General features: G+C 40.8%; 2 protein-coding genes and 1 long non-coding RNA gene across 3 annotated transcripts; 1 reads left to right on the top strand and 2 right to left on the bottom strand.

Annotated features, from left to right (window-relative positions):
* Positions 1–685: 685 nt before the first annotated feature.
* LOC308366804 lies at positions 686–2,308 on the top strand. The gene is made up of 4 exons (XR_013968693.1): positions 686–953; positions 1,328–1,427; positions 1,600–1,688; positions 1,847–2,308. It is a non-coding gene; the product is annotated as an uncharacterized lncRNA (long non-coding RNA).
* Positions 2,309–4,953: 2,645 nt separating this feature from the next.
* LOC308367188 (heat shock protein 30-like) lies at positions 4,954–5,568 on the bottom strand (the record flags this gene model as incomplete). The annotated part of the gene is made up of 1 exon (XM_080841020.1): positions 4,954–5,568. The coding sequence occupies one exon, from the start codon at positions 5,566–5,568 to the stop codon at positions 4,954–4,956; it is 615 nt and encodes a 204-aa protein (XP_080697146.1).
* A 1,392-nt stretch (positions 5,569–6,960) lies between these two features.
* matr3l1.1 (matrin 3-like 1.1) lies at positions 6,961–17,824 on the bottom strand. The gene is made up of 19 exons (XM_080841326.1): positions 17,762–17,824; positions 16,115–16,980; positions 15,842–15,903; positions 15,689–15,727; positions 15,526–15,611; positions 15,126–15,184; positions 14,925–15,041; positions 13,677–13,802; positions 13,465–13,581; positions 13,235–13,359; positions 11,282–12,476; positions 11,135–11,204; positions 9,423–9,445; positions 8,987–9,115; positions 8,711–8,841; positions 8,052–8,565; positions 7,833–7,953; positions 7,552–7,673; positions 6,961–7,200 (listed from the first exon to the last, which is right to left on the bottom strand). The coding sequence occupies exons 2-19, from the start codon at positions 16,949–16,951 to the stop codon at positions 7,174–7,176; spliced, it is 3,900 nt and encodes a 1,299-aa protein (XP_080697452.1). The 5' UTR covers positions 16,952–16,980; positions 17,762–17,824; the 3' UTR covers positions 6,961–7,173.
* Between the last annotated feature and the right edge of the window lie 566 nt (positions 17,825–18,390).

Here is an 18,390-nt window from a genome sequence, read left to right as displayed (position 1 = left end):
CGTCATTACCTTGGTAATAATTCTGGATGCTTGAACATGTTGAAATGTGCAGCTTAATTGTGTATCACGGCTATTGTGTATCAGTCATTTTACATCAATTGGAGAGTAATTGTTCTTTCTTTTCAATATAACTTAAGTTGCACATAATAAAACTGAAGTTGCACATGATTTCCAATCGGGTTGGTTTGTTAAACATCTTACATTATGATTTCGACAGGAAATTGCTGACTTTATTGCCCATGAAGATGCCAGAATTTTGTGCAACCTGCTCTATTGAACACTCCCTTGAAACGAGACCTGTCAGAGACCTGTCAATGTTATTTTCATATGAAAACCCATGTTTATAATTCTTCATAAGTATGTAGTGACATAAGAAATATCTTACGTTTATAACAAACCAACCCGTTTGAAAATCGGTTGAAAATTGAGCAAGTTCTGGTTATTTAAAAAGTACCACTACCAACACAATGTTAAGGGGGAGTGAGCTATACTGTCCTCAAAATGGCCGAAATGTGCGGACATTCGACTCCGTCGGCCAGAAACGCAGGCAGGATATCTAGCCTTTATTATAGATATCTATGGGAGCCACCCCCTGCGTCTATTTCAGGCGCAGTCATGATAGAAACCCACATGGGCCGATTCATTCACCTAGTTTCGCTTTCGATTGGATTACGTGTTACAGCTCTCTTCTCGCATTTGCATTTACCAACTTCGTGGTTATGGCTGATATTGAGTCGGAATTGACTTGTAATATATGTTTGGATCTTTTAACCGAACCTCACCAATATCCTTGTGGCCACAGTTTCTGTCTTCAGTGTATACATCAGCTAAGGAATCGGCAATTATTTAACTGCCCAGACTGTCGAAGAACCTGTCCAGATACAAGAGAGATTGTGAGAAACTTCAGACTCCAGAATATTGTAGAAGTATATCGACAAAGTGGAAATACCCTGGTGCGTAGTACGATGAACGAAGACCAGTCTATAAACCTTCGGACTAGTTTATTTTTTGTCACATTAGATTGCTATCGTGTCAACTCATTGGAAGTGTAAGCCTATGCTGCGTCCCAGACAACTCGGACATCAAGATTGAAACTCCAAGTCATTACAAACTCGGGCCATTTAAATCTACACCGACTTCAGAGTCGTAACCGAAATTTCAAGTCGAGTTGGAGTTCCGAGTTGTCTCGAACGCACCAAAATGGTCACCAATGCATCAACAACTGTTTATGAAACAGGTAGATTATTGTGAAATTGTTTTTTATACAATGGTGATTGTCCAGCTATTAAGTGTGTGAGTAACCTCATTATTGTTAATCCTTTACCAGAACATACGCCAACCTTTAACAGCAGGAGTGCAGCCAGGAGCACAGGACTATTATGGCGTTCTTCTAGTCATTTTACTGCTGCTGTTCATTTCTGTGTTCTGTGAGTGTCTTCCTCTCTCTCTCTCTCTGACTTTTGTTTTGTCTTTATTTTAGATATCACTACATTTAAATCAATCCTGTACAATTGGAGATATGTTGTAAAATGTGTTAAACTCATATTATTCTGTTGAATACTTCAAAGAATAACAACCTTATATCCTTCATCTGCACAGCTTTGTTGCGGCTACAAAAAACAGACCAGATCCCTCAAGATCCTCAGTCTTGGTTAGACTCAACCTCTCAACCTGAACATGTAGACCAGGTGATCCCCCCTCCCCCTCCCCCCTTCTCATCACAAATGTGTCCGCACTTTTCACTTGTAGGCTGTGTCGTGAGAATGTATTAGTCTATTTCCCTGTACATTTAATACTTGCAACATGTGACGCACACTTTTTGTTTACGTCTCCAAATTACTTTCAGTTTCATGCAGCAGACTCTCCAAGGCTTCCCTTCCTTCTCCTGGCCCCTCTACGATGGCTCTGGCTGCTGGTGGACTGTGTGTTCATGTGTGTGTGGTGGCTCATTTCCTCTCTCCTATGGCTGGTTTACCAGTGTGTGTGGTTGGTGTGTGAGTTTGTGAGACTTGTGTTTGTGAGTATTTGGGAGCTTTTTTGTTTTGTTTGTGGGCTCCTGATACAGTCCTTTAACATTGTTGTCTACATTAGTGGCGTTGCATCCATAACAGTATTTATTATGAGCGTTCTGATGTTCAGAAATGATTAGGGAAAACAGAAACCAGGAAGTGTGATTTATTATTCTCTAGTGCCTTCTTAAGAGTAGGATGGAGGCAGATGTGGAGACTGTGGAGTCAGATGAACCTGTTCATTAATTGTTAAGGTGATAATGCTGCTGGGAAAGACCGTTTTGTTCTTTCAGTCTAAATCTAACCAGTGCCTTTTGTGAAACTCTTAGGGGAGAAACATTTAAAAGGCAGACAGGGATCCAATTGCCCTTTCTGTGTGTGAGAGTGTGTCGTTGAGGATGAGATATGACAGTTAATATCACATGAAGGTATTGAATTCTCATTATGTTTTTTTTTTACATACAAGTTCCTGCTTCAGTACACTGTGTGTGTGTGCGTGCGTACGTGCATAACTTGCATTCTGTGAAGGCCAAGCCATCTTTGTTTTTCCACAACTTCATTGATTATGTTGTTCATGAACCACAATGACATAAACATACTTTAAAGTGGGAATTGTGTTGGAAATTTCTTCTCCAGTCAAAAAGGTTCTATTAAATTTTAACTTATAGTTTTTGGGGGAATTGAATAAGTTTTGGTATCATCTATACATACATTTTCATGGCTTATGGTCATGTGAAGGACACTTAAAACCACATATAGTTCCCACTCGTCCTAGAGAGAATGTACACTATGAACTGGCCACAGGCTCCTTACGGAAATCCTCCAGTTTTTCCTATTTGGGAGAATCATTGGAATATTCGGTGCTTTTTTTGCAACAGAAGAGCAGTTTTTTGGGGAGACCAATCTTTTTTTGTTTGTTGCATGTCAGGGCTGGCCATTGTTTGAAGGCCGACTTTTTCTTTTTGGGCCCTCGATCCATTACTTTGAGACTTATATGTAAGGAACATAGCTTAAATACCAGTTATATTATGTGTATTACTTCTTTAATATAATTAGAGTTAATGTGGTTATAAAATAAAACATTGCTCAATAATTATGTACACTTAATAAATAGATTTGTATCTTTGGACTTGCAATAAGAGGTGATTCAGTAATCAGTATTAGTCTGAGTCTCAGGATTCAGCCCTGGTAGATTGAGGCCCTGTCTCACGAAGCCTAGTTTCTCTGTATCCAAAATGAAACGTTGTCGGATAGCCCTATCGTACAAACGAACACACTGTATCCGCAACAGTTCAAATCGGGGTCCAAAGTGAGTAGATTTGAATCTGTTCGCGGGCTGGTGTTATTGTGCACGGATTCACGCAACCCGTTCTAATCTGATGATGACATTGCCCCACGTGATCACCTCGCAACCTCAGGCTGAACCAGTATTAAACTCTGCTCTGAATGCCTAGACCCTGGAACAGTAGCAGCAAAGTCAAAGTAGCTTTATTGTCAATTTCTTCACATGTCAAGACATACAAAAGAATCGATAGAACGTTTCCCACTCTCCCACGGTGAAACATGTAAAGTGCACAGGCACAGCAAAACAGATTAGACAAAGCTTTGTGGGAGATGTTCAGTCCAAACGTGTTCATTCTCAGGGTTCAGGCCCTGGGCTCTGTGAAGCGTCTTGAGACAATTTGATTGTTTTGGTGTTATATAAATAAAATTGAAATTAATTGAATAAAAAATTCTCTTGCATTAACCGATATACTTTTAGTCTTTAAAAAAATCCTCTTGCACATGAATTATTTACATTTAAGTCCTCTTAATTGAGTCATATTTTCCCCATAACTCATGTTCATTAAAACCAGCTGATTACAAATTTGCATACATGACCTGAGAATAATACATACATATCAAACCATACATAATATCTCATTTTCTAAACAGCCATGTACAAAAGTGATTTTTTTTTGGCTACCTTTACAATATGTTAATTGTATTGTTTTTTTTTATATAACAAAACTGATATTTTCTTTCATATTGTACTCCATGAAAACATATAATATGCTTTTTAAATAGTAATAAAGTTAACAAAACTTAACATCAAACATATTGTCTGTGCAAAAAACCCCATATTAACTATAATTTTACATCAAAATACAGCCTTGGAGTGGATATCGGTCCCTTGGATGAATATGAACTTCTATTACATCAGCTATCGTACAGTTTTGTGCTTGCAAGATTTTCCTTTGAATTTATGCTGTTGATAACATGGACATCAATTTTATTCTGTAAGTCCTTGTTGTGTTTCTCTGTAGAATTTGATTGAATGATCCTGAACTTGTGGTTACGATGTGCTCCGTCTTAATATTGCTAAATTACTCAAAACAGAAAATGTAAACTGTCTTTGTTTTTGTCCTCTCTCAGGCCTTGTGGTTTTTCTGAAATTGTATTCATTTTAGGTTTTGCTGTTCACACTCTTTGTCTATGAACAGATGCACAGTAAAGTAAAGATTCATGATGGTTTTTCATTGAAAACAGGTTCAATCTCTTGCGTAAAGTGATATTTTATTTTTCTGTAAAAAACTACATCATTAACATGAATTCTTCACGTTAAAACTATTTGTTACATCTCACCTTTAGAAATTACAATAAGAAATGGAAGAACATTTTTAGTCCAGCTTGAAGGAATATAGTCTTCTTTTCCACATTTCTTTTGTTCACATTTGAAATTAGTTGTTACATCTCGCTTTAAGAAATCTAAATGAGAAATGGAATAACATTTTAAGAGTCCAGCTTTTTTAATCAAGAAGGAATATAATCTTTTTCACATATAAAAAACAATGATTACATTTGGTGTCATAGAATCACAATAAGTAACTTAATGACTTTCAAAAAGTACATATTTTTTAATAATAAAGAAGGAATATAGAGTCTATTTCCAACAACATTGTGTTCACTGTTGGATCTTTTCTGCGTCTGTGGTGTTGTCCTCTTTCGCCATCTTCTCTGACTCTTGTGTCGTTTCTGCTGTCTTGCAGTTGATGGGCACTACCCTCTCTGAGATGGCAGGTGTCTGTTTTCCTGTGGCTTCAATGTGAAGCATTCCATCAGACAGACTGCAGGTCACAGCCTCAGGATTCACCCCGTCTGGGAGATCAAACTCCCTCCTGAACGCCTGGACCCTGTAGAAGTAGGAGCCTTTTCCATCATCATGCTTCTTCTCAGATTTGCCGCTCACTTGTAGCTTGTTGCCCACCTGCTTGACTGAGGGATCTTCAGGAGAAAAGTCTTTAGTGTCCAGTGTTAGAGCAAAACCATCTCCCTTTTTCTCTAGATTGCAAGGAAGTGGATGAACCTCCCCTGAAGCTGGGATTTGGTCATTCTCTTGGAAGAGGTGACATTCAAGATTCTGCAGGAGCTCCAAACTGCTCTTCATATCCTCCATGTTTCTCAGCATGAGATCTCTGTGAATGTCCAGATGCCGGACCTGTGGCCAGAGACTGCGGACGGGCCAGTAGAAGTCCACATAGGGGCTGAGTGAGGGCTGGAATCCATGTAGGCTCAGCATTTTCAGAGTTGAGAGTTGGTAGTTCTTGCTGTGGTTACTGCTCTTAGCGTAGCCTTGGATTTGTCTGTTCTGCTTCAGCACAGTGAGCTCTCCCAGTTTTATATCCTGCCTCTTGAAGTTCCAGGCAGTTCCTGAACGTTCCCAGCTTTATATCCTGACTCTTGAAGTTCCAGGCAGTTCCTGAACGTTCCAGCCAATGCCATCATTTACCACTGTGTGTCATCCAGGAGCATGAGGATGACATCACATCTGACAGGGTCTAAGTCTGGGTGGGGTGAGCAACATGGATTCTTTGCATATCTTTTCACACTCACAGCATACACTTACGTGAAACTGATGTCATGTTGATGACTTGTTATGAAGTAGGTGATGTATTCAGTGAAATGAGTCAGGCTATCAGGTGAAATCTGCAAACTGTGCTCTCCTAGTTCAAACATACATTTCATCAAGTGTTTATGTTTGTCAAAATAGATATCATATATTCATTGTATTGTTATTTCTGATAACAATAATGATATTGTCTTTCATATTGTACTCCATGAAAACATATAATATACTATTTAAATAGTTGTAAAGTTAACAAAACTTAACATTAATCATCTTGTCTGTGAAAAAAAACTAAACAAAACATTAACACTATTATACTTCAAAATATTGCCTTGGAGTGGATATATGTCCCTCGGATGGCTGTGTTTTCTGACATTGAGCCAAACTTAAAAAAAGAGAATATTTTCCCTCCCTTTTGCTAATAGAAATAAACAACAGTAATGAACTTCTATTACATCAGTTATCGTACAGTTTCGTGCTTGATAGATTTTCCTTTGACTTTATGCCGTTGATAGTGTGGACATTGATTTTATTCTGTAGGTCCTTGATGTGTTTTTATGTAGAATTTGATTGAACGATCCTGAACTTGTGGTTACGATGGGCTCCATCTCAATATTGCTCAATTACTCAAAACAGAAAATGTAAACTTTTTTGTTTTTGGCCTCTCTCAGGCCTTTTCTGAAATTGTATTCATTTTAAGTTTCACTGTTCACACTTACTGAAAAACTGTTGCTAACATTTATACTAATATTTTAATCATATTTTAGGCTATCAAATAGGTTAATTAAATTAACTAGCTCTTGATTTTTGTTAAGTAAATGTTTTATAGTATATAATTATGAAATCCCGGGCAAAAAAATTCCATTCTGAATGGTATCTCAGTTAGTCGCTAAGTATTTCAACAGATCATTGCCATGGAACAAACAGCTCTAGTGAATGTATTGAGAAGGACGAAGATAATGTTTTTCATCCAACTTTTACTTTTCTTTTAAAACACATCTGAATCATAATCAGACCATAATCAGAAGTGTATGATATAAATAATGAATAGCACGCAGACAAATATGAATTGAAATAACTTAAAGCCGCCGTCTCCTTTTAATAAGTAAGATATTATGAGACATGGTAAACTTGATTGCCATAAAATAATGTGCCCTTCTTTGCTCTTGGGAAATATCTTCCTGCTGTATAACAAATTTTACAAAGCAGTTTGAAGATGTGTATTTAAGAAAAAAAAGATGCGGGTATCTGTAGAAACAATCTTCCTTCACCCACTGTTCAGGCCTTCTTCTGTTCCCTATGTTCCTATGACATGAGGAGGAAGTCAACGTTAGGAAAACTCGTTAGACAACTTTCCTGAAAACTTTTCCTATTTTTTATCAATCTATAACTCATTGTTAAGCATGTTACTGATAAGGTTCAATTAAAGTAGAAAAAAACCGCACTTAATCTTGTCTCATTGCTTATTTTTTTTGACCCGTTTATCCACAGACGCGTTTCGGCTTAAGCCATCGTCAGTTTTTACTACTTTAAGTTAACAGTCTTTTTCACTCGCACCCAAAATCGCCTTTATTTTGGAAGTAGAGCGCGCCAATCCTCAGAAAAAACTGAGAAGGTTTAGACAATGTGATCAAACAAAGCATGTGAAGTCTTCACCTTTAACTTCTGGAAGTGTGACAGGCTACTGCAGTGTTCATCTTTGGCCTCCTCTTCGGTGGCGTAGATAAGGTTGCACAGGTTACAGAAATAGCCCACGACAGGTCTCACAAACTCCTGCCCTGGTGGTCAGAAATGACTTCACACCTCAGTAGAGTTCTTTTGGTCACCCACATCACCTCTCACAGTGAGAGACATAAAGCGTTAACTGTAAACGGTTAAATCATAATGTAGTACTGTAATAATAATCATGTATAAGGGAACACATTGGGTTGCCATACCGACAGGATTGTTTGGCTGGTACTGGTCTAGACCATCATTCGGCTCCTTCTCAGCCTCAATGGTATGTCCTGCTGTGGTGTCTGGTTTGTCAGTGCAAGCTTTGTCTGAACTTGCAGATTCCTTAAAGAAATGAATTACATTTACAGTTATAATACGTGAATGCTGTGCTGTTCCACATTTAACACAGACAAAAGCTTTGTTATACAGTACACTTGTACCTCTCTCTTGACAGTCAATTTACTGTCCTCTCCTGACTTTTGTGGGGAATCCTTGTTCGGACTCTTTTCCTTGTTGGATTTGTCCCTGGGCTTTTCTGTCGAACCTTCTGAATCCTCACGGCGTTGCTTGCTTTGATCAGACTTCTTGTCCTTGGATCCTGTAGGAGACCGCTTCGACTGTGTCTTGTCCTTGGATTCTGTAGGAGACCGCTTTGACTGAGTCTTGTCCTTGGAGTCTGTAGGGGACCGCTTCGACTGGGTCTTGTCCTTGGATTCTGTAGGAGACTGCTTCGACTGGGTCTTGTCCTTGGATTCTGTCGGAGACTGCTTCGACTGGGTCTTGTCCTTGGATTCTGTAGGAGACCGCCTCGACTGGGTCTTGTCCTTGGATTCTGTAGGAGACCGCCTCGACTGGGTCTTGTCCTTGGAGGCTGAGCGTGACCGGCTCCGGTCTTTGCCCTCTCTGCTTTTGCTGCTCTGGTTGTTATGATTCTTTTCAGGCTCTGGAACCCATCTAGATGTCAAAATCAGTGAAGTGAGTTAAAGGCCTTGACAGGAATTCACATGAAAAAACTACTTAAAAACAAAAACATTATGATCAACATGATTCTAACTCAGTTAAAATGGCTGCTTTTATGAGATTGAAAGGCAGGACTCACGCATTGACTAGTTTCTTGTATTTCCAAGAGAGTGCGATCTCCAAGGGGTGACCATGAAAAACAAACTTCCTTTGTGTCAAGTCGCTCACTGCTTTCCTTGCATCTTCACTGTTCTCCATTTCAATGAAACCCTACACAAATTGCAAAAGCAGGTTAACCATTTTTGTGCAAATGATATGCCGTCTAAGGCATAAAAAAAAGGTGTTTGTAGTGCATGAGGGCGAAGTATTTCAACTAATGTGAAAACATGAGACGAAAGAAAAGAATTCTGCTCACCTCGCATCGATTTCGAATCAGGAAGTAATGTGCCACCTTTCCATACTTCTTCCCAATCTTCCAAAACTCTTCATCGGTGTAGTATGTCTGGGGCAGATTCCTGAGGCAGAAGACTCTCTGATACGGGGCCTGAAATAAAAAACTTTTTAAAACTGATTGTGGTTAGGGATCCTTCCCTTGACATTTTTACCATGTTTCTTTGTGTTATGGAACCCCTCAACAGGGTTTGAACAGGTTTGAGGCATTGTTTAAGGGCATATACTGTATATCAAAATAAATAAATTAAAAGGATCAGGTTTCAGAACATCATGAAATTATATTTGCTAAATCTCTAACAGCACTCTATTGTCAGTGGCAGAAGACACAGGAGATACTGCCCAGTGCTTAATATTTGAGTGTTGCAGTACAAAAACAGAACGTTAAGTGACTGACATACCGTTTTTTCTGTGCTCTTTTCTTCTGCAAGAGAAGAGAAATAGAAACATGAATTAGGCTGTCTATGTGCTGTTTAAAACATAGTTTTTCAATGGTCAGATCTATACATATGTCAATATTCAATAATATCACCTTTTGACATTAAAATGACAAGTAGAGAGATTCACAGCCTTTGCTGCACCTATAGTGGGGAAAATAAGTATTTGAACCCCTGGCGATTTCACAAGTTTGGCCACTTGCAAAGAAATGTGTGATCTATAATTGTAATGGTAGGTGTATATTAACAGTGAGACACAGAATATCAACAAAACAATCCAGAAAAATGCATTTTATAACATTTATGACTTTATTTGCATTTGATGCAAAAAATAAGTATTTGAACCCCTAGCAAAAATGACTTGGAATAACCCTTGTTGGCAAGCACAGACGTCAGACGTTTCTTGTAGTTAGTCACCAGGTTTACACACATCTCAGGAGGGATTTTGGTCCACTCCTCTTTGCAGATCCTCTCCAAATCTTTAAGGTTGCGTTTTCAATGGGAGGGAATGAGGGAATGAGGTTCAAGCCCAATATTCCACGTAACATGGACCCATCCATAGTCCCCTTGATGCGGTGGAGTCGTCCTGTACCCTTGGCAGAGAAACAGCCCCAAAGCATTATGTTTCCACCTCCATGCTTGATGGTGAGTATGATGTACTCTTGGGGTCATATTCAGCATCCCCCCCCCTGTCAAACACATCAAGTCGAGTTGATGCCTTAGAGCTTGATTTTTGTATCATCTGACCACATTCTGTCTCCCAATCCTCCTTAGAATCATTCAAGTGTGCAATGGCAAACTTTAGATGGCCCTGTACATGCGCTTCCTTGAGCAGGGGGACCTTGCGATTGCTGCAGTACTTCAAAAAATTATGGCGTGGTGTGTTGCCAATGGTTTTCTTGGTGACTGTGGTCCCAGCTGCCTTGAGATCATTCTCAAGCTCCCCCTGTGTAGTTCTGGGGTTATTCTGCACCTTTCGAATGATCACTGATACCGCACAAGGGGATATCTTGCATGGAGCCCCAGACCTAGAGCGATTAACATTTGTTTGGTGTAGCTTCCATTTACGAATAATCGCACCAATAGTTGTCTGCTTCTCACCAAGCTGCTTGCCAATGGTTTTGTAGCCCATTCCAGCCTTGTGCAGGTCTACAATCTTATCTCTGACGTCCTTGGACAACTCTTTGGTCTTGCCCATGGTGGTGAGGTTGAAGGTGTGAAGTATGATTCTTTGGACAGGTTTCTTTTATAAACGTCACCAGTTGAGATCAGGTGTACCTTGTTAGACCTAATGAGGACTAATCTGTGTGCTTCTTGGGCACATACCTGGTCATTGTGAGCCAGAATTCTTGCTGCTTGCTTGGGGGTTCAAATACTTCATAAATGTTATAAAATGCAGTTTTCTGAATTTTTTTGTTGATATTCTGTTTCTCACTGTTAAAATACACCTACCAATACAATTCTACATCACACATTTCTTTGCAACTGGCCAAACTTGCGAAATCGGTAGGGGTTCAAATACTTATTTTCCCCACTGTAGGTTAAATAAATCTACAGACGCTTCCATAAATATCAAACAAACATTATTACCTACATATCATAATCCCATCATGTGAATATGTGTATATGTTGGCATTATGATCTGCTGTGGATTATAAGCACATTTCATATAATACCTTGTTCCTCTGATGAATCCTCATGAAACTCATCTAAAGTAATCAAGTTCTCCGGGAATTCAAAATCTTCCTGTAGAAGAGAATTAAATGGATGATTAACCAGTCTAGATAAACGGAAAGCAACCACGCTGAAAAAAAAATGGCTACCTCCTCATCTGCCTCCTCCTTCTCCATCTCTTGCACCCCGTCTTTTACGTCTTGTGATGCCTCCTCCTCCATCTCTTGCAACCCATCTTTTACGTCTTGTGATGCCTCCTCCACGTCTCTGGCTACATCTTCAACATCCGAAGTTGTCTTTCCAGGATTGTCCTCCCCTGTGTCTCCAGTCTCCTGACCTCCTGCCAAGGTCTTCTCTACTACTTCTTTTTTAGATTGAGAGGGGAATTCTGGATCCGTCTCTATTTCTCCGGATACCTCAGCAGCGTCTTGTGTCTCGTGCTCCTGCTCAGTACTGCCGGCCACTACCGCCCCACTGTCCATAGCCTCTTCACACACCTCTGGATCACTGGCCACTACCGCCCCACTGTCCATAGCCTCTTCACACACTTCTGGATCACTGGCTCTGGTTAAGCCTTCGGCTGTGATCTGCTCTTCTGCACGTTCAGGAACAACCTCAGCTGCTGCCTTCTCCTGGATTACTGCCTCCTTCATATCTTGTGCCCCATCTTGTCCGGTTTCGCTGGAGGCCAGCTGCTCGCTGTCCTCCTCCCCCTCGGAATCCACCACATCGAGAACTTCCACGTCCTCCAGTTCATCATCCTCAGCGATCACGGCCAGGCCTTCTAGGTCACTGTCTGAATTGTGTGCTTCCGAGGCAACAGACCGCTTTTCTTCCTCACTTTTTATCTCCGCGTCGGCACTCACGCTCTCCTCAGAGACCTTCTGAGGAACTGGCTCAGGGGGAGAACCATGAGACTTCCCTTTGGGTTTCTCCTCTCTTGGGCCTGAGCTGCTTCGGCGTTGTGAAGAACACTCTTTTGAGTCTTTTCGGTGTCCTGACTTCCTTCTGGGACGTTGAGATCGGCCTCTGGATCTAGGGCTTCGAGATCGGCCACTGGATTTAGGACTTTTCTTAGGGCTGGGACTTCGAGATCGGCCTCTGGATTTAGGACTTCGAGATCGGCCTCTGGATCTAGGACTTCGAGATCGGCCACTGGATTTAGGACTTTTCTTAGGGCTGGGACTTCGAGATTGGCCTCTGGATTTAGGACTTCCAGATCGGCCTCTGGATTTAGGACTTCCAGATCGGCCTCTGGATTTAGGACTTCTCTTAGGGCTTGGACCTCTCATAGCGTGCCTTTCAGGGGAACTGCATATTCGACTTTCGTCAGGTAAAACATTTCTGTAGAAGACATAAGCTGCATTCAGAACCTCCACTCAGTTACTCACAATATATCGAAGTTAACTATGTAGGAAATCGGACGTTGAAGCAAAAGGGAGATTATGGACACGTGTTGTTTAGTAACCATGTCAGGTACTAAACAACATAGTAACGCTGACAAGGCAATGAAACTGCCTACCTTACGTAAGAAGAATCAAATGCAAAAAATCCGTTACAGGGCAACAAATCATGATATTTAGCTTAAATGCAGTCGATATTTTCTGTGGTTTCGTTTCATCACTCATTCAGATTGTTTTCTAATCTTAATGTTCTCAGACATTGCTAAATTTAAAAGTTTCAGGCATTATTGGTGAGTAACATGTTAACTAAAGAATGTATGGTCTTCATCAGTTAATTCACCTTACACAGAATTGTGGTATAATGGAGAAGGATCGGCTCTGTTGTTGTCATTTGTACACTATAATTTGCGGCACAATTTTATAACTTGAATTGTATAGTGCACTACCATAATGAAATCAAATTTCCAATTGAGAATTCGAACAGCACTACACAATCATTACATAGTGGATTCTAGAATGAGTGGACTTTCCAAACACAGCTGCAGTCATTATTTTTAATCACTTATCAATTCAAATGTGAGTGACTTGTGTGTTTTAGTTATCTTGAGATGTGTTATCATGTGTGTACAGTCAAGACATTTTGTGAAAAAATCTTTATGGTGTCAACGGTGACGAAGCCGAAATGGCACATATACTTACTCTAGTGACTCGTACTCGGAGGAGAAGTCCACATGAACACTATTTCCTCTCAGCTCCAATGGGTTGGAAGCATAATGATTCACCAGAGCTTCTGCATCGGCTTCATTGACCATCTCTACATAAGCCTACGGAGGAATTGGTATATCAGTGAGTGTTTTATCCACTAGAGGAAATATGCCATCTGATGCTGTTAGTGGGTAATAATACACTGCTAGTGATGTATTTATTACCCGAGACGGCAAAAGCAGTGTGTTCTTCAAGGGGCCGAATACTTTTGCGGCAGCATTAAGCTCCTTGGTAAGTCCACCTCCAGAGGGCAAAGGCGATAAACACACCACCTTGGAACTCTAAAATGAACGCATGATGGACATTCATTCAACTGCTTACTTGACAAAACAGGATATTGATTGAAAAATAAAACAAGTTAAAAAAATGATATTACCTTAAGGAACTTAAACGCGTCAGATACAGAGAAGACAACCTGGCTCCGCTCCACTTCCAATGGATTTGAAGTGAAGTATTTCACAATGTCTCCAGCTTGATCCTTAGAGCCCATTTCCACAAATGCCTACGTTGAGGAAATCCACACGGAAAAATCAGGGTCCAGTTGGTCTTTCACGGTTGCAGGCAATCATTATAAACAACAGGAAAACTGTTTTGTCTTACATACAACCTTGGCTAAGCACAACCCAACCACCGTCTACTGTTGATTCTACTTTCAAACCCACAAGGCCAAAGAGAACACACAGACCCAACCCAGTGTCCGCTCATGTAACGCCATGTAATATATATATATATATTTGTATAAAATACTAATGCAGATGGTTCCGTGAGACTGGTCACCTTATCAGTGCTCACTTATATCATTCTGCTGACTGCTCAGGCATTCTAATGCCTTTGGAGACGTGAGATGCTCTTACTCTGCCACCAAGTTAGGCGGGGACTCACAATGACCAGCGGCAGGACCGGCAGAAGCACCACATTCTGTTGTTTGCTATGCAGAGTTGACACCCATTAACACTGACATTTTCACACTGAACACACTGAAAACTTTTCCAGGATTTTTCACAGACCCTTAATGGAAATTCCATGACATTTCACAACCTACAAGCCCACAACATTGCCAAGCTTACTTCATTATTGTTGTCATGGCATCATATACTTCATCATTATTGAATGAAAACATCAACCTTTGCCTTTCCTTTTCTAATAGAATAATTAAGCTATGGCTCAATAAAAGAGGATACTGTATGACACGGCAAAAATGATATGACTTCCAAAACTTTCATTGAATTTACTGAAAGTCATGACTTTTCCTGGAATATGAACTTGAACTTGGTTCAACTTTCTGAGCGTTACACAAAGCTCATCAATGTCAGTTTAACATGTCGGGAACATTTCAGGCATTCTGACATATCGAAGCAGTAAGATTCTTTATGGGGTAGGAGGACGGTCTGTTGTAGAAAAATTAGTACTTCATATCTTTTAGGAACAAAACAGAACTTTGTTTAAACTAAATGGTATTATTATGGTTTAAATGTTTCGTTGCGCTTTGCCGCGTCGTTCTTTTCAGTGTGATCCCTGCCTGACAGTGTTATAGACTGTTTAATGTGAGAACAAGTGACATATTACTGGTGGCATTCGACGTTTCAGCAGTGATGGGTGTTGATGAAGAACAAGCACTGCTTACCAGTGATGGGAAGAATATAATTTTGATGATTGCCCCAAACTGTCCCAGGAGCCTCCTCAGATAGTCCTCATCTATACTTTTGGCAGTGAATTTTACAGAAATAACTTTGCCGCCATTCTAAGAAGAGAAATAATATATTATGACATGTATTACCATTACAGTAAGTGTAAGTACATAGTGAGGTGGATTTCTGAAACTTACCATAGGTTTGTCTGGAACTTTTTTCAGGTTGGGTCTTTTTTTATTATTTGAGGGTCCTTCTACAGGGAAATAAAACACAAGAGATCAGATATTAACACGGAATAATGATGATGCATTCAATCTCAAAGGACTCTTTCTGCTACATTCATGGGCACTTAATGGTGCACATCCAACATATACGTCTGTAGGCAGCCATGGTGAAATGGGGACTTAATGTGGGTAGGAATGATTACAGCATTTAAGGTAAGTTATCCTACACTCAGAGAAAGACAGTTGAAGGAGCTGTGTACTGGGGCATCTGGTAGTTCCACAACTTAGGTGTTGCAGCCAAGAGCGCCATCTCCTGTTAGCTGCCTGACACAGCAGAAGAAAAGTCTAATTTAAGGCCAAGCACTTTTACCCATGGGCTGGCTAGATCTCTTCTGTGGTTTTGCCGGTCTCGCATGATCAGAGGCAGCGGGTCTCTCCGGAGGATGGTCATCACCCCTTCAAAATGCTCAGAATTAGACAACATTATAAACAAACTATTACCAAAAACATCTGCATAATAAGCAACGTCCTACCTTCTGACTGAATTGATGTGGCAGTCCCATGCTGGATACCTTTGTGAATGCATAAAAACAAGTCATTGAGCCTTAATGTTGCCATTTCTCTCACCGTGAAATGTCTTGGTGGTCTCTGACACAATTTAAATTAGGTTAAATATACAAACCAACCTCTGCAAAAGTTTGAGCTGACTGTCAGCATGATGACCAGAATTTACGTGTTGATTCCAGTCCTTTATAAAAAAAATACAAACACTTTTAGCCACTTACATGCAATGTTAACACTTCCCATTATAAAACGTCTGGACATATATAAAGACACCAGGTTGAAACATGCCAGCTCTTCTATGCTACCTGCTTCTCCTAAGGCCATCCACGGGAACGGATAAACACAACGAAGATCACGGAGAGAGGGAGAGCACGAATGAAAGTGACACTACTTACCTTGTTAGAAAGTACAACAATGTTGCAGAGTTGGCAGGCATATGGGAAAAACGGTGGAGTTTTGCCATGGAAATCAGACGCCTCCTTCCTCAACGGCAATGTGTGGGGTGTGTCCTTCTTTGTGATATGCGGTGGCTCACGATTATCAATCACTGGTTTGTTGCGGTAGTCAACATCTCGCCGGGAGGACGATGAAATGTGGCTCTGTCGTGGTTCTGAGCTGTAGACTGGAGCATGGTCATCATAATGCAAATCCTCATGTCTGGGCTGACCATACTCTACCGCATAGCTGGGAGCGCCCCTTTGCCGAGGATGGTGAGGAGAAGTGGTGGTATGCCTCTGGTCAATGTTGTGATCTTGCCGAGTCTCTCCAAAGTCATGTGAGCTGGCAGGAGTGGGATGAGATGAACGATCTGACCGGTACTCTGCGGGATGAGAAAGTCTCTTCCTCTCGTAGGCTGGCGCTGGAGCACTGGTGGTGAAATGAGAGGTAGAGGCAGGAGGTGCAAGCCTCTGCTCCTTACTGTCCCTGATCTTCTTCAGCAGATGGGGTAGGGTATCAACAGTGATGAGGTCCTCTGGAAGTTCAGCAAGAAGAGAGAGATCACTGGGCTCCAGCCCACAGCTGTCAAGGATGTTTATGACATCAGGTCTCATGGATGGATGGGGGTCTGGAGCATGGCTGCTGGAAGGTGGGTAACTTGGGGCGGGAGAAAAATCTCGAGGTGTTTGGTAAACATCCCTTTGTCCAGTGTACTGTGAACCGGAATCTTCATAGAAGTCGTCTGGACATCTGTATCCCGTCCGGGAACTTCTATATGGATGGTTCTGAGACATGTCGTAATGCCTTACCTTGCGTTAGGGATCTGTGCGTTAATATGTCCACAGTTAAGGTAGGTTGTAATTCACTCCCTAAGCATTCATTTAACGTCATCTGAACTTCGCTTCACTTCGCTTGTAACCTGACGTTTGTAAAAATTAAAGAAGAGCTATGTGGAAATTGCATTCTTGAGCGCCTGAACTGACATGATGTTTTGAAGAGGAAGTGTTCTCAAAATCCCGAAGACATCCAGAAAAAGTTCCTGAACAAATTGAGGTTGAAATAACAACTACTACAAATTTGACGATGTGAATTTATAGCTAACTAACAGGCTCTAGGCTAGTACAGTAGATAGCTAACGTTGCGAGCCAAGTCACTCTTCACGGTAGCTTTGCAAACTATCCCAACAAGTAAAACAAGAGCAACTTAACATGCATTGGTAAACTGTTGATGATAACTTAATGCGCCGTACTAAATCTTAACATTATGTATCGTTACCCAGCTAACCAGCTACTTCGCCAATGCTACGTGAAAAACGGCACTAAATAGAAAAAAAAACGTAGCTTAACTTGAGCATTATGCGGTTACCCTAGAGTTGTAGACAGGGACGATGTCAAGTCGTGGTAGAAGCATGTCGCTGATTGTAGCCCCTGATCAGTAACCTTAACTTGAATTGTATGTTTACTGTTAGCTAGTATGCAGCTCTCAGTTACAGGATAGTAACGCTATCCGAAGATATAGGTCTATAGCCTCAATCTTTAGCCTGCTTGCTTGCTCAAAGGCACACAGCGCAGATATCTGATGTGATTTAAAATAAATGTTCTTACCTTTCGTGAACAAATCACGATTTCTTCAGAACATGTTGGATCACTTCTTGATTCTGAACGACGACAAAGCGGTTTGTCGTAACGTAACTTTCAGCAGCTCTGAATACACACCGCCACCAACTGGGCTGGAGCTGCAATCACCAAAGCAGTTAGGTTTGTTGTGTCAGAGGTTTCTGAATGTAGAGCAGTGATCTGTCCTGTGATTGTATCCTGTGGGTTCACATCACCACAGAACTGAGAGGCAGTGTGTGAATTTTCATAGTATGTGCATTTGGGCATCTTGTTGTCTTGTTTCATGATTTATATGTGTGTTATGTGCTTGTATTTGTAGCAGTCATATTCACAATCATAAGGCCCTAATACATGTGCCAATGTGATCAGAACAGTTTATCGTATCGTATTCGCGTGTAGGTGTGAAAATTTTCAAGGGAAACGGCTCTTGTCGTTACGTGTTTACATGTGCAAAATGTAAAGCGTTTACATTGCCTCGGGCATGCGCAAAGACCACGGAGATGTGCTCCCACCTGGTTTGTTTACTAACAACATCAACGTGGATCCGCATCGTGCACAGGCAGTGTAGTGGCTTAAAGTTCCCTTATTTCTATCAGCATATAGTTCTTAATATTTTC

Source organism: Sprattus sprattus, assembly GCF_963457725.1.
Source record: "Sprattus sprattus genome assembly, chromosome: 6".
Classification (NCBI taxonomy): Eukaryota; Metazoa; Chordata; class Actinopteri; order Clupeiformes; family Clupeidae; genus Sprattus; species Sprattus sprattus.
The sequence above is the reverse complement of the archived record's forward strand: the minus strand, read 5'-3'. Positions and strand labels throughout refer to the sequence as shown.